The sequence below is a fragment of the Microcebus murinus genome, unplaced genomic scaffold, assembly GCF_040939455.1.
Source record: "Microcebus murinus isolate Inina unplaced genomic scaffold, M.murinus_Inina_mat1.0 scaf001_hap2_Mmur4.0, whole genome shotgun sequence".
Taxonomy (NCBI): Eukaryota; Metazoa; Chordata; class Mammalia; order Primates; family Cheirogaleidae; genus Microcebus; species Microcebus murinus.
The window spans coordinates 3953952-3977390 of NW_027438947.1; the positions used below are offsets into that span (position 1 = coordinate 3953952).

Sequence of the window (23439 nt, forward strand, 5' to 3'; positions counted from 1 at the left end):
TCTCTTGTATTAATCTGGATGGAACTGGAGACCATTCGTCTAAGTGAAGTATCATAAGAATGGAAAAATAAATACCACACATACTTACCATTAAATTAGTACTAATAGATCAACACTCATGTGCACATATAGAAGTAACATTCATCGGGGATCAGGCAGGTGGGAGGGGGGAGGCAGCGATAGGTAAATTCACACCTAACGGTTACAATGCACACTATCTAGGGGATGGGCATGCTTGTAGCTTTGACTCGGGTGGTGCAAAGGCAATTTATGTGACCAAAAGTTTGTACCCCCAAAATATTCTGAAATAAAAAAGTTTTTTTTAAAGATATGACTTCAGGGATAACCCCCCAAAAAAACATTTAAAAAAATAAACTTGTGTGTATTAATTCCCATTCCAGAAAAGAAGAGAAATATATACCATATCAATGCAACTATGAGGGACCTGGCACAGTACCTAACACAGTGTGGTTGGCACTTGAACTGAAGCAGACCAGTTTCCTAAGTCAATGTAGTGATAAAAGCAACCTTACTTCATCTCACTCCTGGTGGGTCTTCTAGCCTTGACAGTATTTCCTTGCTCTGAAGAACAGTGAAACAGGGACAGGAAACTTATTTTAAAAATAAATAATGGGTTCTTAGTGTTATCACATGGTCAGATTCCTTACCAAATTTTGGAAATTATGTGCTAAATGATTATTGTCTTTCCCTTACCATGGACAAAAAGAAGTATGTTTAAGAGTGTTGTTTTGTTGTTGTTGTTTTTGAGGCAGGACTTGCTCTGTTGTTGGTGCTAGAGTTTAGTGGCATCATCATAGCTCACTGCAACCTCAAACTCCTGGGATCAAGTAATCCTCCTGCCTTTGACCTCCAAGTAGCTGGGACTATAAGCACATACCACCACACCTGGCTTAATAAGAGTATTTTTTAAAGCAAATGACAGAACTGTATTTTAAAAGCTTATGCTGAGACTTTTTTCCCAAAAAACAAAATGGTATGAATTTATCTATACCTCTACAAAAGAAGTTTGCAAAGCATATCAACCATTTGGTGCAGCACCTTTTCTGTTTCTTACCAGGTCCCGTTGATCCTCCTGTACCAGATCCATTTTGTGTACCAAGCAAAATATTTTGGCATCTGGAGAGTTCTGCAGAATGGCCTCCAGGCACGACTGGTAATAATGCATGTCCTTTTCCAGTTCACGGCTCTCCACATCAAAGACATAAATCAGAACCTCCACATTTCGGAAGATGTTGTCCCGTTGGCTGGTGAAATAATTTTCCATGAAGGTGTCTTGTCTGGTAGGAAAAAAATCTAGATAGTAAGCAAGTCCTCAGTTCAGTCACCCCTGTTTATGATGTTTTCGTTGGTTTGATCAATGGAAAAGATAATCTTAAGGCTTAAATTTAAAGGGCAAATAATAGCAAATAGGTCTGGTCTTACCTTCTTACCCCCTGAACCGCAACTTGCACCACTCTCTGCCCCCTCTTTATGTTCGAAACACACTGATCTTCTCTCAATTCTTCAAGTGGCCCATGGATTATCCTCCATGGGACCTTTACACATGCTGTTTATTTTGGTTCCGATGCTACCCCTCTGCCTCTTCATCTAACTCCTACTTGTCCTTTTAGATTTCAGTTCAATCCATACTTCATCACAGAAACCATCCAAGAACTCCCTGACTTGGGTCAATCCACTATATGTAGGATCTTATACCAATACATTCCTCTTATTTCCAATATTTATCACAAGCGTGATATTGTACTTGTTTGTGTATTTTAATTAATAGCATTCATTTCCCTAGACAAGTTCCATGAAGTTAAGGACCATGTCTGTTACTATTCCCCATTGTTTTCCAAGTTTTAACAGTGTTAAGTGCTCAATAAACATTTGCTGAATGAATAACTCAATAGTCAAATATTCTAAACTCTACAAAAATGACTCAAGTGATAAGTATTTTAGCAGAATGTTGCTCTTTGCTCCTTAGACTATATGCCGCTTCCCAAGAAGTTATCAATTACCAGCTGGCCAGCAGAAAACAGTAGCATTGTATAGTGGAGGAAAAAATCATGAACCCAGGTTCTAGTCCTATACTTTGATATTAATTAGCTATGTGACCTTGGGAGAATTATAATCTCCTTGGACCTCATCTGTCTTATCAGCAAAAATGAAGATCATATCTTAGTGCCTAAAAGAAAAGGGACTTGAGACTAAATTCTTGACACAGAAAATTAGAAGCAATGATAATGAGGAAGGCTTTTTATGGAGAAATCTGTTAGGGTGTTAAGTGATCCATCTACTAGCAGAAATGGAGTCATTTTATTATAGAGTATTTGGCTATTGCATTATTCTTTCAACAAATATTCATTGAGCACCTACTCTACGGCTGGCTCTATGCTAGGAACTGAGAAACAATGAGCTAACAATACCTATTTATTTTGTGAGGTACTTTGCTATGTGTTTATATATTATATTATATCATATTATATTATATTATATATATGTGTTTATTTATTATATATATGTGTTTTATTATATATATGTGTTTATATATTATATTATATTATATTATATTATATATGTAATATTATATATATTATCTTAGTCATCAAAACAACCCTATGAGCTAGTACCATTGCTATCCCTATTGTATAGATGAAGAATCTGTGCTCAAAGAGTTTTAAATGATCTACCCAAGATGACAGAGCTAACAGAACTGAAATACAAATCGCAATTTAACTCTAGAGCTAACACTGCTAACCACTGTGTACTACAGCAGTTCATCACAGAGATGCAAATGGCCACAAGGTAGGAAGTAACATCAGCACAAAAACACAGTGTGTGTGCATCTGTGGTGGGATATTTGGCAAATCCCTTTGTCATAAGAGGAAGAGCTGTCTTCTACTCTTCCAAAAGCAGGTAACTCAGAGAATATGTGCTCAGAGTCTAATCCACAGTGTTCAGACTACCTGGAGGTAACTAAAGGAACAACTAAGAACAAAGCAGTAAGGTGTGACAGCTAAGAGGTTGGTACTGGTGTGAGGCCACCTGAAGAAAAAACCTTAATTTATTCCTCTGCAAAAGAGGGAATAATTTATACCACACTATGAATACCCAAATGGAACTTGTGTTAGTGGTACTTAAACATGGTACATACAGAGGGTACTTTGACAATGACATAAGTCTGAGATCTTTATTTAATCAAGTGCCAATTTTGAAAGTAATTTCTATTCAATGTATTTATTACAAATAATAGTTACTCTAGGTGTATTCACCATGCAGATTATACTAGATGCTATAATTATTGCCATCAGCTTCACAAACAAATAAGCAGATGGTACTTACCCACCACAGTCCCACAGGTTCAATACCAGGTTTCCCAGAAATCGAACATGAGAATGTTCTACATCAACTGGAAGACAAATATGACAAATCTACTAACTGTAGTATGGGAGATGAAATTCAAAATAACCAAAGCACTAACCCATGAAATTTAGAAGGACCAAAGTGGAGTGAAATGCTCAAAGCCACAAGAAGGTGATTTTCAGTTTAGTAGTGTGGTTTAGTGGCAAGGTAGGCACCTAAACTACCCTGAGCTATGGAACTAGCTATCATGTAAGTCATTTTACTTTTTAGTAGTTTAGTACTTAGAGCAGAAACAACCTCTAGTTATAATACTAATGTTAAAAATTACAACATATAAAACAGAGACATATACCACATCTTCCCTGTTCCACCTAACCCCACCAACTTCCCACACACAAAAATTTAAAAAAACAAAAATAACAAAACCAAACATAAAACATAACCAAACTAACTGTTGCTATTGATTTCTCTTTCAGTTAAAGACCCTGACTTTTTCCCATTTTGATTCCTCTGTTGACATTTAATTCATTGCTAGCTCTTTGCAATCTCTCTTAATCTCATTCCTTATTTTACAAATTACCACTAAGGAAGGTCCCTACCACATTAAGGAAGGTCCTTATCATCTCATGACTATCCTACAAAAAGCTCCATATCTGACTTTCCCCCAAGAGAGCCTTAACCACGTTTACTTCATCCTATAAGCTACTGCCAGGCTCATCTTCTTAACATTACTTTGAACATATCACTCCCCATTCAAAAAACTGTCAATAGTTCCTCCATGCTTATAGGGGGTTATTTAAGGTCCTTCACAATTTGGCTTCCAATCTATCTATATATTCCCCAATGATTCACATTAATAAAGCCTTTCACTCCAGCCCAATTTGGTTTACCCACAGTCCTCCCAAACCCCTACCTCCCCAACCACCAAGATACTTTACATCAGGGGTCGCAAACTTGCTAATAGGGGGTAGGCCAGTAAATGTACATGAGCAAAGTTGGTTACATACATAAGGCAGGCATCCATCCAACAAGACAGTGGAGTGAGTGGCAGTTACTCAGCTGTTACTCATTTGCCACGCAGAAACATGGGTTCCAGGTTACCAGATCTTTAAACTTTTTAATAGTAGTGGGAAATTGAGATTTTTATGAAAACATTCACATGTTAACTAATTCCGATTTTTCTAAAACATTGCATGGGCCAAACAAAACACATCTACGGGCCTTATCTAACATACAGGTTGCCTGTTTGCGACCTCTGCCTCATGCTTCCCTCCCCCCTTATACTTCACCTACTCTGTTCATCTGCCTGGGAAGCCCTCCCCATCTTTATTTCAAAGTTATATTCATCTTTTAAGACCCAACCTAAATCCCATCTCTTCTAAAACCCCTGTCTGGCTACCCCCACTTACCATTATCTCTCCTTCTGAATTCATTCAAACATTTATTAAGCATCTACTCTCTGCCAGGCACTAAAAATCCAAGGAGGAATAATGAAAATTTTTATCCTGAAAATTTCTCAAAGTCTAGCAATTATCATCTATACAATTTATGTGATAGTCAATTGATCACACAGTGGTGTTTCTTCTATGACTATCTCAAAGCTGTAGCTTAAATTGACTGCTATCTAACTTTTGCACAATTTTATCTTATAAACTGTATCATAAGCAGCAAAGCATTATTAAAAAAGCATGGGCTTTAGAGTCAAACAAATCTGGGTTCAAATACCAGCTCTATCTCTGTGTGACCTGGGGTAAGTCACTTAAGCTCTGAGTATTAGTTTTTTCTTCTATTAAAAGAAAATGGGAATACATAGTATTGACCTCACAGGATTACTGTGAGGATTCAATTAGTTATCATATATAAAGTGCCTGGCACATAGTATGTGCTCAAACTACTTCACTTTTCCCCTTTACTTCCCCCTCCTTGGAAAAGGAATTATATCTTACATGTTTTTGTATTTCCAACAGAGTCTACGAGAGAGTAGGTGCTCAAACTGCTATTAATTTGAAGACTATGTATACGGTCTAGTACTAAAAAAAAAAAATGGAAAGAAGTGCTACTGAGAAAGGGAAAGACAATAATAAAAGAAATGATAGGCTTCAATGACTGTTTAGATATGGGGCATATGGGATAGAAATCTGGTTTCTCCTCCCATATCACAGAAATTGTTATGAAGTGACCAGTAGCCCCATTACCAAATCCAGTGGAATTTCTAGTCCTTGTCTTACTTTCTGCAACATGACACTGTTGACTACTCTCTTCTTCTCAAAAAATTCTCTTCTCTTGGTCTCTGGTATCACACCTATGTTGTCTCTGGGAGATCCTCCCTCGTAGGCTCCTATTCTTCTTTCTGTCCCTTAAATGTTGGAGTTCTTCAGGACTCCATCCTTGGCCACCTCCTCCAAGGCAAGCTAAGCTATTCACATTATTTTATTTACCATTTGGATACTGACAACTGGTAAATAGGTATCTCTAGGACAAATTTCTCTCCTACCTTTCTGATTTATATATTATACACCCCCATTTGAATAAACCACTAGTATCTCAAACTCAGTGTATCCAAATATAACTCATCATCTCTCCTTTCTTCCCACAAAAATCTATACTTGTTGCAGTCTTCTCCATCTCAATGAATTTAAGTAAGTCAATAGCTTACTTTTATCCTTCAGTCCACTTTTCCCCTCACCATTCTCCCCAAATCTATCAGCAAGTCCTGTTGATTCTACCTCTTAAAATATCCCAAATCCATTTGTCTCTCACCGTATCTACTACCATCACCCTAACCCAAATCAAGCCCCTGTCATCTCTTACCTGGTCTACCAAAATAGTTTCCTAATTGGTCAACCTGTTTCTACCCTTGCCTCTCTCTAATCCATCTATCCTCTATATTCTGATATAGCAATCTCTCCAAAATGCAGATTTTTATTCCATTCTTCATAAGAAAGAAAAAAAAATACCTCTCTGTATGTACATGATTATATACACCCAGAAAAGAAAGGGCCAGAAGGATAACCTCAATACTACTAACAGTGGTTGTCCCTATGAGGTAGGCCTGAGAGTGAGGGAGGGAATAGACTCTCTACACATCTGTAATGTTTGAATTTTTCACAAGTATTATTTTTATAATTAAAATTAAAAATTAGAATAAAATATATATCTGATCGTGTTAATTTTCTGTTTAAAATACTCTCTACCCTCAAACTAGTTCACTTGGCTTATAAGACACTTTATGATCTAAGCCCCCACTTCCTAATTCCCTCTTTAGTCTCTCATATTCCCTATATGGCCCTCTGGCTCTGCTAGTCTAACTGCCCTGTTGTCATAAGAGTAACTACAAAGAACCAAGAACAGGCCTTTGAGGAATCACATACACTTATGGGGCAGAAAGAAGAAAATACTATGATAAAGATTTTTTAAAAGGGGGGAGAAGGGATGGCTAAAGATAAAGTCAGAAAACCAGGATAATAGAGTATTAAATAAAAGCCAAGGGAACAGAGAATTTTGAGAAGGTAGGAAATCTTAGAGCCGTCAACAGTGTTTCAGCCTAAAATATTTCATAATAATATTTTTATCGACAAGTTTACTATTCCAACAAACACATTTTAACAATCCCCTAATAAATTAATAATATCACCATCCTGTATTTTTACTTCAAATTTCAAAACACAGTAGGCTCTAAGTTTAACAAAATAAAACTGGACTGTTTTCAGCAATGCCAAATTACAAAAACACTAAAACATTAAAGTCAATGTAATATTTTTAAAGTACTATTTTACTGCTTTTAAAGAAAAGCAACAACTACGTAAAAAGGAATATCAAGTAAAAAGTAAGGTACTATATGTATTTTAAACTAGTCTACAAGCTTAGCAATAGAACCAAAACCTTTCTTCATCAATGACAAACTAGCTAATGATGATACACTAAAGCCTTAAGGTCAACATATTTTTAAATATATTTTTACTACCTTTAAGTAGATACAGTAATTACTAACAAAGTATTATCAATAAAGGTCCCACTCAAGATATTCTTAAGGGCAAGAGCCCCATCTCATTCACACTGTCTAGCACACAGGAAGCTTCAGAAAAGTACTTGCTGAATAAATGGTCTGCTTTAATATATAGGATTCATATCATTTGCAACTCTCTGTTCATAATGATACTGCTAAATTATGTCAAAACTACTCTAAGCACTTTGAATGGTTTTAAAATGTTGGTTGCAAGACTATTCTCTGGATTCGGGGTAATAAATCAACTCTGCTGATCAGCTAAAACTAGAAACATCAATTGGAGTAGAAAAAGATGCTTCAACAAAGTGTGCAGAATTCAAAACACAAAGACAAAGAAATCTGCCAGGAATTGTTAGGTTATGGTAAGCTAGATAGGCTGTGGTATAATGAATAGAGCAAAAGCAAAGATTGACATTTCAGCTTTATTGCTTACTAGTTGAATGAGATTGACTTCTAAGTCACAGTTTCTTCATCTATTAAAATGAAATTAATATGAGGACTAAAGTAGATAAAAGGGCATGCAAAAGTCTGGTGAATAACAGTTGTTCAATAAACATTAGCTTCCTCTAATCAAATGAAACTATACTGATATTAGGCTCAGATATTTACCCTGGTAGAAAAGAAAAATTTTAAAATCTATCAAATCAGCAGAGAAAAGTTGAGAATGGCCAGAGCCACAGATGTCAACTCTAGAGGTATGACAGACCATACCTCTAGAGTTTGGTCATCCTGACCAAACTTTTTGACCAATGACTTAAAAGAAAACCAGAAGAGATACTTATCAAATGTACAAACTGCATGGAACTAGAAAAGATAATACATCAGATGAAAGAATAAGTAGCTAAAATGAAAATAGAAAGTACAATTGATACTTATCAAATGTACAAACTGCATGGAACTAGAAAAGATAATACATCAGATGAAAGAATAAGTAGCTAAAATGAAAATAGAATCCAGTCCCTTTTCTATGGATATGGAAACTGAGACCCAGATAAATAGTGACTTGCCCTAGATTTCATAGTTAACAAACACAGGGTACAAGAACATATCATGGACTAAAATAAACAAAATTGAATAATTTAATTAAAAAAGCACTTACTCTTAGGTTCAAAATATAACTGCACAAGAACCAGAAGAATATGTGTTTTAATAACAACATATGTGAAAAGGAACTGGGGTTTTTCAGTATGACGCTGTATAATAAAGGTAACTCCAAAAAAGGAGGGTAGCAATTAGACTACACTAACAGCAATAAAATGTCCAGAATAAGAGATGTGAGAGGCCCACTCTGCTCTAATCAAACCATATCTGCATTCAAATCTCAGCACTTTAAGAAAAATGTAGAAAAGTTTGAACAAGTCATTTAAAACGCTTCAAAATTATGTAAAATGAAGAACAGATGAAAGAACTAGAGATGTTTAACTTAAGGGAGGCAAGATTTGGGAAGCATGGGATGGCTAGGATAAATCGAGACATTGACTATCCTCAAATATTTGTAGAGGTTTAAGAGAATAGAAAGACAACTAGTTAACAGAAAAAAGGTGAATTAGAATTGGGGCTATTTCTAAGAAATAGTTTTATAATCATCAAAGCTGCCCCAAATATGAGAGTCTACATTCCACTCCAAGCATCACCAGAACAGAAATGAGGTTTCTTTCTTTTTTGTATCCTAGGGTCTAGAACATAATGTGTTTTAAAAATGTTCTTAAAACTAGAGTTTCAAGAACATTACTTATAGAGTAGTGGGTGACTTGTCCCTAAAAGCATTCAAGATACTAGAAACCCAGAATAGGAATCACTGAAAACCAGGTAGGGTAATGCTTTCCTCACCTAGAAACCAAGGTAGAATCCAGAAGTGCTCAGATGCTGCAGAAAGAAATGGCATTACAGTCCAGAGACTGAAGGGCTCTCCCTGGATTCTAGACTTACTGTCCTGGGAGCCACAGCAGCCAAGCCAGTCTATACTAACATTCAAACCATAAAGGGCAATAACACATTTCCCAAATCTGAGCTGAAACTCTAATGAGAACATCTACGTATATCCAGGAAGAGAACTAGCAGAATACAGATCAGATCAACCTCCCTCCTTCCCATCCCTACAGTTTATCTTTTAATGAAGACAAGGACTAACTACTACTTTAAAAAACATATGAGATTTTGTTATGTTTGTTAATACTTATGAATTTCCCTTTGTATAACAGTTAAAAATACTCTCCCCTCAGGACACACAAATAAAAGGGTCCCTATGCTTGTTTAAGAAGTAGCAGGATAAACAAGTTGGTCAAGGCCATTCCACTTCGTAAGCAACCAAGAAACGAAAGAAATTCCTCAAGAGAGCAAGCAGTAGTAACTGGAATTAGGCCACACCTCTCTGAGGAGGCATGCAAAAAGGGGAAACATGCTCCATAATAAATCCCTCAACCTCTGCATTCCCAAGCTACTACAACAAAGTGTGTTATGCAGATTATTAATAGTTAAGATCACCTGACTTTACAATAAGATAGAACATCTTACTTGTTGCACCAAGGCGACGCGTGTCTCTGGCAATATAATTTGCAAAGATAATAGACCTCATGCTGGTCTTACCAGACCCACTTTTGCCCATCAACAGCACCTAAAGACAAAGTGGGGAAAAAAGAAGGGAAAAAAGTAAACAATCTAGAGCAAATCCAGTCTAAAGACATCTAATTTTCTCCTGCATTTGATGTTTTACTGAAGTGCCAGTACTAACAACCAGGTGCAGATACTGTTCCTCAACCAACAGTGAATGCAGAGATCCTTAGAATTCCAGGGGCCAGGCACTTACCTGTCACAGGTCACACATCCTCTTGGTGATAGAACTGCAGTGAATTTATGTTACTAATATGCATTATGAATATGTTTAGAACCAGATTTAAAAAGTACTATCTTGAGAGGAAACTGAACCCTTTTCTCTCATAATCCTATAAAGTTTTATGCACTGAACTATCTACCAGGGGATTTCAGTTTAAAGTCCCTCCTTCTGTTCAAGGTCAACCTTTCCACCTCTGCCCTTGATCTCATCCCCTTCACATCCCTTTCACTTCCATGATCTTGTTCCATTATCTACTCTGTCTCTTTTTTTTCTTTGCCAAAGCTTATCATGACCTACAATATCAAGTCGTTAAATTACATATAAGACCCTCCTAGATCTAGACAATCTACTTCTCTGCCCTCATCTCCTGCCCCTCCTGGCCTGGAACTTTTAGCATCCAGCCACACATAACTGAACTGCTGGTAGTCCCTTTGATTACTCCCAGCCCTCTGGGAGGTACTGCCTCTATGTCTTTGTTTCATGTTGTACTCCCTGCCAGTAATTTTTCAATCTCTTTTCTTCTTTCAGCTAAGTTAAACTTATCCTTCAAGACTCTGTTCAGTAATCATCTTCTCAAGAAGCTTCTCTGATCCCAGTGCACTAGATTGACTTAAGCGTCTTAGTTCTGTCCTCCCACGGCACTGTTATATCATTGCAAAGACCATAATGCATTGCAGTTACTAATTTTTTGGGGGGGTCTGTCTCTCATAAAACTCTGAGCTCCTGAAGGGGAAATTCCCCTTTGTATCTCCAGTGTCTAACATATAACAGATGCTCAAAATATTTTCATTAAAAGAATGAGCAAGTTATCAAAACAAAGACACAATGCAAGAGAGTTTTTAACAATGAGAATTGTCTAGTGGAAAGGGTGGCCCTTATGAAGGTAAATAGCCTTCTTGTCAATGTCAGTGTTTCACAAAGAGAAGAACACCTGTCAAAATGCTGTATATTCTTGCATTAGAAGAGAATTGAGTAAAAGTGACTTTTAAATCCTTTTGAAATAAAATTTATGAATTATGTTTCTAATTATCTTGCTTTTCAAATGAAAGGGATCCATGTTCCACCAAGATATTTTATAAAAATTTCTAATTACAAATATATGGAATATTAGTAACAATGTACTGTATTCAGGGTTGATTTAATCTAGCAATTTAGCTATATAATTTTATCTTACTAAGGAAATGTCACTGATGAGCCAGTTTAAAGTTGCCACAAAAAGTTTATTTTTTTAATTAAAAATTTTAAAAAAGAACAAAAACAATTGTATATATTGGGGAATACAATGTGTTGTCTTGTTATATATATATATATCAAAACACTATATATATATATATATATATATATATATAGTGGAATGATTAAATCAAGCTAATTTTTGTTCTTAATCATGTAGAAATTTCTGGTATTTTTAGGCATCCTTCTTGATGGCAACTTTAGACAGGCTCATCAAGAACATTCCCTTAGAAAACTGGAGTCACAGAACTAAATTATTAGATGAAGTTAATGCTAAATATAGAAGATTTCTTTTGTTTTTTAATCAAAAATCTTGCTTCAATTGCTTATAGAAAGACTTACAAGGCTAACTGTATTAGGTAATGATCTAAGTGCTCTATAGGCGTTTACTCGTTTAAACTTCACAACAACCCTATGAGATAGGTAATATTGTTATTACCATTTTACAAATGAGGAAGAGGAAGCCCCAGATTAAGAAATTTGCTCCAGAGTTGTGTTCTTAGCAATTCTGCCTAAACCTCAAGGTGGGGCACAGTACCAGAAGAGCACAAAGGAAGGAGTACCCAATTCCATCTGGGGAGCTCATGTAAGATCTTACAGTGGTAAAATTTGGGTTAAGTTAAAAGTAAATGTATAGGCAGAGCTCATGTAGTGTGTGTGTATGACTTGCACAAAGTGCAAATCAGTTCATAAATCTGGAAAATAAAATCTGTATGACTTTGATAGGGTGCATAGGTGTGGCAGATAGTTTAGTCAGGAATAGATTTTTAAGTCATTATTTTAAAATCCATTTGGATTTTATTCTATGGGCTTTGAGAAGTTACCAAAAGTTCTTAAGTATGTGAATGATCCAGTCAGATTTATACATTAGAAAAATTAAATCTGATAAGAAAGAAGGGGGCAACAGTTAGAAAGACCATGTAGAAGGTTACTGCAATAGACCAGGAAAGATTATATATATATTATATATATATCCCCCGCTACACCACATATTTCCTGAATAGCAAGTTCTTACCTTTACCTTCATGTTTTTGATGTACCTAACACATCTTACCTTTTTCTTCATAGCCGTATTTGGTAGCACCCACCTGCAGATATAAACCAAAAGACAAGAGTTTCCATGATCTAATTGCCTTAAAAATTGAAATTAAAGAAATATAAATAAATGTGGAGGTGCAAAAGAGCATGTTTAGTACAACTTAGTACAGTTGTGTGGGGGACCTCAGCTAAGTAGAGGTCATCATATTCCTAAATTATAAAACTGGGTTTATATTCCTTATCCCCCTAATTAGAAGTTCAGGAGATAGCTCCTAGGAAGACATTTTTAGGAATATAAATAAGCCATTAAAATTCAATTGTTCCTCATCATGAAAAATTAATCAAAAGAAATCATACAGGTGTTTTAATAAATCAAATATTGTCATACTTGAATATTGTCTATTTTTAAAAATTTCAGCCTTATATTTTTAAAAGCTGGAAGTATCTTTATTCCTTCAGCTTTCCTTCCAAGCCATATTTCACTCATCACAGACACAAAGTACATATAACACAAGTCTCACAATTCAGTTACAAATTGGTACAAAGGCACTCTCAAGCCTCTAGTCTCTGATCAGGTAATGCTAACCCTCTTCCTAGTCTCCCTATCCCCAAAATGGTGATATCAAATCTCCTTTACTGATAATTCAAAGCAACTCAGAAGTGCTCCCTCAATTAAAACATACCATCATCACCACCAGAAATATCAGCCCTGTCCTAAGGGTTATTTCTGCTCAGTTAGCACCACTCTACTTTCCAGTTTATCCTGCAGTCAAAAGCATGATACCAATCAACCTTACTGGTAAATCAAGCAATTTATCACTGGGGAGTGGGGAGAAGTACTCTAATTCCAGAACTCTCAACAATTAGAACACCCCCCCTTCCAGGTTTGACATAATACCCTTCACCCACCCAAGCGATCCTTCCGGTTCCCCTAATGGAGAATCCATTCTCGGCCCCAGATTTTCTTTCTCCATCTTTTTCTCAGAGTCAGAGTCTTCCATCGTGCAACAAGTCCTTTCCAGTCCCTTCTAAATCCGCAGTACTCTTTTCTTTTTTTTTCTTTTGGTTTGTTTCCTCGTTCACCCTCTCAACCGTTTATTCTCATCGCCTGCGGCCCTTAGGCCTGCTCTATTCTTGCCTCTGCCTTTGTCCACTGGGGGGCCGCGTTCTCCGCGGTTACCTTTACTGCCCTGAATTTGGCCTCGAGGCACAGCAAAGGCTCGCCAGCTTAAAGGGCAAGTGATTCGGTGGTACAAAGGAAGAGATGAAAAATGAGAGAAAAAGAGACGTGGATTGGGGGTTCGCCCAAGTTTGAGCTTCAGGCCCCAGGGTCTCAAAACCCAAAAAAGGTGACTTCACCCGCAAAGAGTGGGGACCGCTAAGGCGGAGGTGGTAGAAAGAGCTGACCCGTGCAGGAGGCACTAAGCGGCCAACGTCTCAGCCGCCTCGTTGCTCCCGAGCCTGGCCGCCGGTAGAGTCCGCTGGCGGCGGCAGTTACGACCTAACCGCCCGCCCTTCAGAAGCCCAGATACCTCACCGCAGCCACCGGACTGCAGGCCAGGATCACGTGGGTACCTGCCATAAACCCAGAGCCTGTCACGTGACTGCCGCTACCCAAGGGGTGGGTGGGCTGGGAAGAATACCATAGAGACTGCTCCAGGAAAGCCAGAGTGCCGCCTGGCGACGTCACGTGGTCCTAACTCACATTCAGAGCCTGGGGCTGGGTAAGGCCCTGCGAGCCTCCAGGCTCTTAAATAGTGGGCCGGCCTGGCCTCACCCAGTTACTGCAGAGAATTAAAAGAGACGGTTGCAATTTCAATGCCTCTAGTTGTTTTTACCGCTGCTTGCCTTTAACGGTTTTTGGCCGGGAAGGCTGAGCACTGTCTTTGTCTTCCTGCTTTTGTTGTTAATCTTTGTAACCGAGTCAATGATTAAATGAATTAATACATCTAAAGCGCTGTTACTTTTCATCTTAAGCTTTTCTGTAGTATATATATTTATATAATATATAAATGGCATAATATTAGTAACAAATAAGATATTAACAGTTTATATATTAACAAACATGTTAATATAAATATTACATATTTATAATACCTATTGCATACTATGATGTCTTATATATTATTTATAATATATTACTTTTATATATTTATTACTTATATAGAACCATGTACATATATTACTTTCATAAGAAAAGAAAGGAAGGGAAATTGCACAGAAACAGGGTACTGTCTATTCCCAGACTTCTCACTTGAGGTCCTTGTCCTCTCCACGACTGTCTTGCCTCAATAAAAATTTATTCTATTCCCATTAGTGATCCTTAGCCCTGTCAATCGCTAATCTTCTGCCTCTGTCCCATCACCTACCTGCAATTGAGCTCCTATTATAACTTTCCCTGTTTGGTGAAAGACCCTGAGTCCCAAACCAGAAAGTCATTTTACCTTCACTGCAGCTTTATGCAAGTCAATGAGACCAGGTCATGATTGGTCTGTTTTCTACAATCTGTCCTCTGTTCATCTTACTGCTGCTGTTTTTGTTTCTGCTGTCATAAACTCTGGCCTGGATAATTGCAATAGCTTTATGAACTAAAATAAAATCCATAGACCTCTGGTAACTGAATGGACCCCTCTTGGCCAAGGGGACCCCAGGAAAACCTTAAAATTGAGCTCCCGGCCATAAAGGGATGGGAGAGATAAATCATAATTAGAAATGCACATGATTTCCCTTTTTCATAAATATTGATGATGACTCCTATAGCTTATTGAATGTGTATATTTGACTACCTCCACTCAGTATAAAATCTTGTTTCTTTTGTCTGTCCTTTGAAGCACGTGTGCCTGGCTTCTGGCCAAGGCTCTGCTTCCCAACATGTTTGAGTGGCTGCCCAACAAGTACAAACCTTTATGATGAATAAAGCTCTCCTTTTCCCAAAGTATAAACCTCAGTAATTTTTTTTTAGTTAACAGCTTCTTAAGTGACTTTTCTACAGAGGCAGCTCCAAATGGGGTTAGGAGTGCATAGGATAATCATCTCACCCACAAAAACATTCCCTGTGATTTATCACGTGCTTGCTTTGTAAAAGCAGCTTTTAACCTACTACCTCTAGGCTTCACTAGCCAAATTGCTCCCTTTAAACCTCTCTTTTATAAAAATTTGCTGCCTCCCTGATGCTGCTGGTCTGTCTTCCCTCCTCCTCTAAACCATCCATCTTCCCTACCAGCTGCTTGAATTATTTTATAAAGCACAAATCAGAGGCTATTTCTCTGCTTTAAAACACTTCCATAACTTAAGGAAAATGTGTATCAACACAAGAACCTTAAAAATATAGCCTATAGCTACTCACCAGCTGTATTTCTCTACCCATTCTCACTGCCTCACTCCCTACCTCCCTCAAGCTTCATGAGGAACTGCTAGTAGTTGCTTCAAAGTGACAAGCAGCAAGAAGTAAGAAGAGGAAGGAACATATAAAGAAGGGGAGGGGAGAAATGAAGAAAAGGGGCATAAGTATGGAGATGGGAAGAGGGAAAGAAGAGAAGAGAAAGAAGAGGAAAGAGGAGGAATATGGGTAGGAGGAGGAGAGTGGAAGGAAGGGAGTAGAATAAGATTGAAGAACTAAACCAAATTCAGTATTGATTTCAAAGAATGCTGAATAAGACTGTTGGTACAATGCATTCCTATATGGTAAAGTGGTTAAGATTCTGGTTTTGGCCCAGTTACCTTTGGTTGCTTACTTTTTACATTTTCATTAAAGAATCTTATATAGATAAAAGATGGAGGCCACTTTTTATTTTTGTCAAATTATTTTTTTAAATTTTTTATTATAGGTTCTTTTCAGAAAGTGTTAAATAAACTCTATTACCCACACAGTCATTCAACAAATATTTATTGAGCAGCCACAGTGGCCGGAGCTGTCTTGGATACCAGGGTTACAAACATCACTTTATTTCAGGTCCCATTCCCTGTCAGATGTTTGTGTGTTAACACTTCAGCTCCACCATACACACACATACAAACATCAGCATTCCTTTTGTCCAGATCCCAATGTAGATTTTTTCAACCATCCATCTCAGCAAAAAAAAGTAATATAGACCCCTAACAAAGACTAGAATAAAATCTCAGTTTTCTTTTATTCCCTAAATACAATCTAAGTACCTTTATTCTCAAACACATTCCAAGGTCTCCAATCTGCAAACTGCCACTCACAACTTGCCGGCCTTCACCTCCTCCACCCTTCCCTTCTTCCTATTTTTCCATAGCTCCCTGCTACTTAGAGCCTGATGAGTTCATTGCTATATCCTGCTGGCAGCAATTTCTTCTCCATTTCTATCCATTGGCTTAAAATATTACAAAATGTTCTTCCAGTTAACTAGATGTAAGCATTTCATGAAAGAAAACCTGGTGAAGGGACTTTTCAGTTTCCAGTCCTGCATGTAAGGAGCTTAGAAGTAAGGACTCCATGCTAACAATAAGTAAAAAGCTGAACAAACTGAAGAATCAACAGTTTTTCTTAGATCTTCCAGATAAGTGATGTCACAGGACAAACAGCTGCCCGCAGAACTGGAGAGGCAGGCAGATACAGACAATGATAACTTTCCAGAGCAGAAACTCATGAGCAAGAAACCTTCCTGGGAACCACTATCTGGGTAGGAAAACCAGAACTATAATTTATGAGTTGTTGGAGGCTCAATATGGTCCAGCCTGAGAGTTAAAAACTCCAGGGGGCCCAGCTATGGAGGGGGGGGAGGAAGCACACATGTGTGAGTTTTACCTCGAGGAGCTGTACCAGCTCTGCCTCACAGTGAATATGAGAGAAAAATTCCATCCTGCTTCTGAAAGAGAGAGGGGAAAAGTAACCATTTTGCAACACACAAGCGCACTCTGTTTTTCTTAATAAGGTCAGCCCTCAGAAAAAACTACACGTGACCCTTGAAAAACATGAGTTTGATCTGCACAGGTCTACTTATATGTGTATTTTTAAAATTAATATATAGGAAGATTTTTTGGAGATTTGCAACAATTTGAAAAACCTTGCAGACAAACTGCATAGTCTAGAAATATAGAATAAATTAACAAAAAGTTAAATACATATTAATGTGTAAAATATATATAGATACTAGTTTATTTTATCATTTACTACCATAAGATATACACAAATCTATTATAAAAAGTTAAAATTTATCAAACCTTTACCAAAACACACAAACACAGACTGTACATGATGCCATTCACAGTTAAGAGAAATGTAAACAAACATAAATGTGCAGTATTAAATCATTAAGTGCATAAAATTAACTGCAATAATATTGTACTACTGCAATAATTTGTGGCCACCCATTGTTGCTTATTGTGGTGAGCTCAAGCATTGTGAATATCCGCTTAAAATGCTGAGTGATGCTAATAATCTATGTGTAAGCAGTTTGTCTCTCCAGTAAAATTCGTCTCAGTAAAAAGTGATCTCTCATGGTTCTCATGTATTTTTCATCATGTTTAGTGCAGTATTGTAAATCTTGAATAACACCACAGGACCCATATGAAGTGCCACTAATGATGCTGGAAATGCTCCCAAGAAGCAGCAGTCACACCATTACAAGGCAAAGTTGAATTGCTTGATATGTACCATAGATTGAGATGTGCAGCTGCAGTTGCCCAACATGTCAAGATAAATAAATTCAGCATAGACTACTGTATAAAACAAAAAGAAAATTCATGAAGCTGTCACTGAAGCTATGCAAGTAGGCACAAAAACCTTACACTTTTTGGAAAATACCTTTTTATCTCATACTAAAAATGCAATTTTTATGTGGTGCTATATTTTTATAGAAGTGCTATAAGAAAGGCATACCTATAGACTCTATTATTATTTGAGACAAAGTGAAGTTATTATATGAAAACATAAAGCAAAAGGAAGGTGAAGAATCTAAAGCTGCAGAATTTAATGCCAGCAAAAGACGGTTTGACAATTTTAGAAAGAGATTTGATTTTAAAATGTCAAGACAACAGGAGAAGCAGCTTCTGCTGACCAAGAAGCAGCAGATGAGTTCCTAGACACCATTAAGAAAATTATTGAGGAGAAAGGACATCTGCCTGAACAGGTTTTTAAGGCAGAAAAAAAGTGTCTTATTCTGGGAAAAAGTGCCGCAATGGAATTTATTAGTAAGAAAGAGAAATGAGTACCAGGATTTAAGGCAGGAAGAGATAGGCTAACTCTACTGTTTGGTGCAAATGCAGTCAGGCTTATGATCAGGACTGCCATCATCTATCTATAAAGTTGCTAACCCTGAAGCCTTGAAGGGAAAAGATAAATACTAGATGCCAGTCTTTTAGTTGTACAACAAGAAGGGCTGAACAACAATAACCCTTTTTCTGGGCTGGTTTCATAGATACTTTGTACCTAAAGTCAGGAAGCACCTTGCCAGTAAGGAACTGCCTTTTAAAGTTCTTTTGCTATTGGACAATGCCTCTGGCCACCCAGAACTCCATGAGTTCAACACTAAACGCATCAAAGTGGTCTTCTTGCTCTCAAACTCACTGTCTCTAGATCAGGTGTCATAAGAACCTTTAAGGCTATTACACATGGTACTCCATGGAAAGGACTGTCAATTGAGAACTTTCATGATAGAACATAATGAAAGTCTAGAAGGATTACACCATTGAAGATGTCATCATTGTTATAGAAAAGCTGTAAAAGCCATCAATCTCAGAGAAATAAATTCCTGCTGAAGAAAGCTGTGTGCAGATGTTGCACATGTCTTCACAGGATTTACAACAGAGCCAATCAAGAAAATCATGCAAGAGTTTGTGGATATGGCAAAAAGGTGTGTGGGGGCTGAAGGGTTTCAAAATACGCATCTTAGAAAAATTCAAGAGCTAAAAGACACTAAACCAGAGGAATAAACAGAAGATGACTTGATAGAGATGAATGCTTCCAAATCAGTGCCAAATGGTAAGGAAGAAGACGTAAACTAACCCATGCCAGAAAACAAATTGACATTAGACAATCTGGCAGAAGGGTTCTGATTATTCAAGATGGATTTTGACTTCTTTTACAACATGGACCCTTCTATGATATGGACACTGAAACTAAAGCAAGTGGTGGAAAAAGAACTGGTACCTATAGAAAGGTTTTTAGAGAAATAAAAAAGCAAAAAGTTCCATAGAAATCATGATGTGTTTCCATAAAGTTACACCGAGTGTGCCTGCGTCTCCTGCCTCCCCTTCCATCTCCACCACCCCCTCTGCCACCCCTGATACACCAAGATGGACCCCTCCTCTTCCTCCTCCTCCTCCTCAGTGTGAAGAAGACAAGGATGAAGACCTTTATGATGACCCACTTCCGCTTAATGAATAGCAAATACACTGTCTCTTCCTAATGATTTTTAATAACAATTTCTTTTCTGTAGCTTATTTTATTGTAAGACTACAGTATGCAATACATACAACATACAAAATATGTGTTAATTAACTGTTTATATTATTGGTAAGGCTTCTGGTCAACAGTAGGCTATTAGTAGTCAAGTTATATATGAACTTTCAACTGTGCAGGATCAGTGTTCCTAATTCCTCCCTTTTTCAAGGGTTAACTGTATTTTACCAGAGCCTAACCTGCTTGGTTATTATCAAAGCCTAACCTATCTGGGAGAAGGGGAATACTCAACTCCAGCCTATTATAGCTATCCTGCCCCACCTAAGGGGGAAAAAATAACTGAGAAAAACTAGTGAAGTTCACAGCCTAACAGCACAGACTCACCAAAGACTAAGACAGGCATCCTCAAACTACGGCCTGCAGGCCACATGCTGGTGTTTTTACCCGTTTGTTTTTTTACTTCAAAATAAGATATGTGCACTGTGCATAGGAATTTGTTCATGGTTTTTTTAAAACTATAGTCCGGCCCTCCAATGGTCTGAGGGACAGTGAACTGGCTCCCTGTTTATAAAGTTTGAGGACCCCCGGACTAAGACCTAGTTATAGGAGTATAGAACTTCCTTTCCCCGACACCTGACTAGCTACTATATTACTAAAGGCCTATTTTTTTAAGACAATGTCTCTCTGTGTTGCCCAGGCTAGAGTGCAATGGCATCACCATAACTCACTGCAACCTCAAACTCCTGGGCTCAAGTGATCCTTCCACCTCAGTCCCCCGGTAGCTGGTACTACAAGTGTGTGCTAAAGGCCTATTTATTGCAGTTACTTTCACCCAGTATGTCATGTTCACCTTTCAGAAAAAATTAGAAGGCATACTAAAAGGCAAAAAAAAAAAAAAAAGAAATACAATTTGAAGAGACTGAATAGGCATGAAAACCAGAGACAGATAGGGGAGGAGTGTTGTAATTATAAGACCAGAAATTTGAAAAGCTGTGATTAATATATTATGTACTCAATGAAAACAAGTAGATGACATGCAAGAAAAGATGGATAATGTAAGCAGGGAGATGAAAATTCTGAGAAAGAATTTTAAAATGCTAGAGATCCAGGCACAGTGCACACCTGTAGTCCCAGCTACTTGGGAGGCTGAGGCAAGAGGATTGCTTGAGCCCAGGAGTTTGACGCTGTAGTGTGCCATGATTGTACTTGTGAATAATCATTGCACTCCAGCCTGGGCAATGTAGTGAGACCCTAAAATAAAAAATACTAGAGATAAAAAAAAACCTGTGAAATAAATGAATAATGCTTTTAATAGGGTCATTAGTAGACTGGGCACAGCTGAGGAAAGCATCTCTGAGCTCAAGGATATGACGAAGAAACTTTCAAAACTTAAAAGCAAAGAGAAAAAAAAGATAGTATAAAAGGAACAGAATATTCAAGTATTGTAGGATAACTACAAGGGGGGTAACATGCAGGTAATGCAAATACCAGAAAAAGAATGAAGAGAGAAAGAAATAGATGCAATATTTGAAGCCATAGTGACTAAAAACTTCCCCAAATTAATGCCAGATACCAAAACATGGACCTAGGAAGTTCAGAGAACAAGAAGCAGGATAAATGCCCCAAAATAACAGGAAGGCACATCATATTTGAACTTCAAAATATCCAAGATAAAGAAAAAACTCTTGAAAGAAGTCAGAGGAAAAATATGCTTTGCCCATTGAGGGAAAAAATAAAAATTACATATGACTTCTCAGAAACCATGCAAGTAAGAAGAGAGTGTAGTGAAATATTTAAAGTTTTGAGAAAAAAAAATACACCAACCTAGAGTTCTGTACCCTGTGAAATTATCTCTCAGAAGTGAAAGAGAACTAAAGACTTTCTTAGACAAGCAAAAATTGAGGGAATTTGTTACTAGTAGATGTGCCTTGCAAGAAAGGTCAAAAGAAGTTCTTCAGAGAGAGAGAAAGTAATAAAAGTCAGAAACTTAGATCTACATAAAGAAAGGAAGATCTTAGAAAATGAATAAATTAAAGTAAAATAAAACCCTTTATTTTTCTTATTCTTAATAATCAAACAGTTGGTTCAAAATAATAACAGTGACAATTTAATTGGTAATGTATGTTTATGTGTGTATATGCGCATATTTATACTTATATATATGTGAAATAAAGGACTGCAATGAGACAAAGGGTAGAAGGAGAATTAGGAATATTTTGTTATTGTAGGGTACTTACACTATCTATGAAACGGTATAGTATTACTTGAAAGTGGGCTTGGATTAGTTGTAAATTTATATTACCAACTCTAAGACAACAACTAAAAAAACATTTAAAAAAATGTATGGGAGAGAGGGCAAGATGGCTGACTAGAGACATTGCTTGCCAGAGCATCTCAGAGGGAAGGAATGGTTTCACATAAAGAAGAGAAGAGAATGGCCACAGCTCAGGTGTAGTTCAGAGGAAGAAGTTCCAGGGCTTACTGGGGATTTCACAAATGGAAATGTCAAAGCAGAACAGGAAAATGAAAAGGAAAAAAAATTATTAGCCAGGATCAAATCCAGAGATTCTTGGAGCCAAGTGAAAGGTATGCGAGTTCCTCCTTCCCAGATATCTTTGGTAATCAGTGGGTTACTGAGTTGTTTGGAAGCTTTTCCACCCTTATGAACCCAAGTGGGACTAGAGGAACGAGGCTCCCAGATCTCTTCCATTCAAACTATTTTCCTCCCCTGCTCCTCCCCTGCCCACTGCAGCCAGGAGAGAGATTGAGGAGTGGCTGCCTCTCATCAGCTGTGATGTCCCCCAGTCTGAGAGCTTGGGACCCACACCTTTTCCCTTGAGGACCCACAGTGGACCCAGAGTTGCCTGGTCTGGCAGTTCCCTGCCTGCCAGCACTCCTCAGAGACACATGCCAGCAGATCAGACATGCAGGCCAGATCCCGCACCCCCGGGACTCAAGCAGGTTGCTAGGGGGGCCAAGGGGGAGATTGAGAGTTTGACTTGGGAGGCAAGGGAGCCCACACTGGAAGAACTGACAAGAGAGTATAGTGGGGGTCTGAGCAGCAGTGATCTGGTGGAGTGCCTATTCCCAAACAGGAAAGGTCACACTGTTGGACTAAGGAGGGTCCTCTGGCGAGAAAATCCCAGCCTGCAGCACCATTGCTGCTGCGTGCAGTCCACTGGAGCACCTGTTTGCAGACACTAGAGGAAGCCTCTCAGGACAGGGGTAGCAAAAGAGGGGCAGAGCTCACTCTGAGCGCCAGTCAGTAAATTACAGATGGTCTCTCCCCCATGAGCAGTCTTTCCAGTTTTGAGAGACCACCTCAGCCCCTCTCCTGGCAGCTTTTACCAGGGGCCTGGGATATGACCTTTGAGGCATGCCTAGACTTTGCAGAGCCTTCCAGGTTCACCCAACCTAACCTCACTCAGTCTCACTCTTTCACCTACTTCTGTTGTGGTGGAGAACAAGCAATCTCCTGGGCCCCTCCCACTTCCTGGGGCATTCAAGTGGTTCTCCTAAGGAGTTAAAGCCTATTACAAGCACAAAAGAACATCTCTGCAGTTGGCTCTTTCCCATAAGCATCTACCACTGACAGTG

At 38.0% G+C, this 23439-nt stretch overlaps 1 protein-coding gene across 6 annotated transcripts in view; it reads right to left on the reverse strand.

Moving 5' to 3' along the window:
• RRAGB (Ras related GTP binding B) overlaps positions 1–14109 on the reverse strand; it is a 57811-nt gene extending 43702 nt beyond the window's left edge. For 3 of the 6 annotated variants that reach the window (XM_075999691.1, XM_012756860.3, XM_012756858.3), the window contains exons 1-6: positions 13386–14108; positions 12493–12526; positions 9887–9986; positions 5313–5396; positions 3346–3412; positions 1076–1298 (exon numbers count right to left, since the gene is read on the reverse strand). In XM_075999691.1, coding sequence (XP_075855806.1) covers positions 1076–1298; positions 3346–3412; positions 5313–5396; positions 9887–9986; positions 12493–12526; positions 13386–13477 — 600 coding nt within the window. In that variant the 5' untranslated portion in view covers positions 13478–14108. Of the gene's footprint in view, positions 1–1075; positions 1299–3345; positions 3413–5312; positions 5397–9886; positions 9987–12492; positions 12527–13385 lie in introns of all 6 variants that reach the window. The other 3 variants (XM_012756862.3, XM_075999689.1, XM_012756859.3) reach the window with 3 other exon arrangements.
• Between the last annotated feature and the right edge of the window lie 9330 nt (positions 14110–23439).